Below are 1161 nucleotides of genomic sequence, written 5' to 3' on the forward strand. Positions count from 1 at the left end.
TAATAAATAGTACAAATAAATTCAACGTGTCATCAACACAATATAAATAATAAATAATGTCCAAACACACACTGCTCGTATAATTCACAAGTATGTAATTAACAATATATGCTTTTATCAAGCTCACATATCCGTTTTAAAATATCTTTGCTTTATATATTGGTCGTATTAAAATATATTAAATTTCAAACGTACCAAATTTATTACAACATGACAAATATTTCTGAACAAAAAGAGTAAAAATTCATATATTAATAGTGCAAATTGAGTTAAAATGATTTTTTAATTATTTTTATTTTATACACTAAGTTAAGAAATAATTTCATTATTGAATGAATCATATTTAATTTTACGATTCATTGGGTAATATATATATTAATGTACGAAATAAGAGTAAGGGCAAGCAATTACTTGTATATTAATTGTAACACCTAATCTTTCTCAAACATGATGATTACACATTTGGGTGAAAGCAAGAGCTATAATATTGAGTTGGTAGTAAACTTGGTTATCCTTCGTTAAAGGAGAGGAAACACCTTTCTTTTCCTTGAATTGATCTTCACACGTAGTCGGATCATCCGAGGCAGCGCTCAATTTTGTGATGGCAGTGTAGAAATCCTTGGACCGGAAAGCGGCCGCGGCGTCTTCCAAAGAGTACAGCGAGTCATGGTAGAGGTCGAAGCAATCCTTCAAGCAAGCCCTCACGTATGGATCAACTAAATAGTTCTTGTTCCTCAAGAGCCTGGAGATTTTGGAAATGATGTTAGTGCCGTTGGACTTTGTTAGCTTAATTACAATGACCACAAGATCTTCTATGCTGTTGGGTTGTGGTGATGAGTGGTTTTTGGATATGGCTTCAATAAGGGAATTAACACAGAAACCATAGCTGAAGTCTGGGTCGGTTTCTGACGCTTCCTTGCATGATTTAGAGATAAGGTTGATGTAGTTAGAACCATTTGAGAATTGGATGATGAAGATTAAGATGAGAAGGAAATTAATTACTAGGCCTGATGATGATGAGGTGGAGGACTTCATTTTCTTGCACTTTAAGACCCTTGCTTGTACTTGCAATGTCAATATGTATGTGAATTGTGTTTCTGATGCATATGCATTTATATGCACAATTAGGGCTATTTATTTGAAACTTTTATGGGAATCTAA

The 1161-nt window shown here is 33.2% G+C and overlaps 1 protein-coding gene across 1 annotated transcript; it reads right to left on the minus strand.

Annotated features, from left to right (window-relative positions):
* LOC107617658 (putative invertase inhibitor) lies at positions 395-1122 on the minus strand. Its single transcript, XM_016319478.2, has one exon. It carries the CDS (start codon positions 1033-1035, stop codon positions 442-444), a length of 594 nt encoding a protein of 197 aa, XP_016174964.1. The 5' UTR covers positions 1036-1122; the 3' UTR covers positions 395-441.

This window comes from Arachis ipaensis, chromosome B01 (assembly GCF_000816755.2).
Source record: "Arachis ipaensis cultivar K30076 chromosome B01, Araip1.1, whole genome shotgun sequence".
NCBI lineage: Eukaryota > Viridiplantae > Streptophyta > Magnoliopsida > Fabales > Fabaceae > Arachis > Arachis ipaensis.

Coding starts and splice junctions, on each gene's coding strand:
- LOC107617658 (XM_016319478.2), bottom strand. CDS start 1,035: ATGAAGTCCTCCACCTCATCATCATCAGGCCTAGTAATTAATTTCCTT.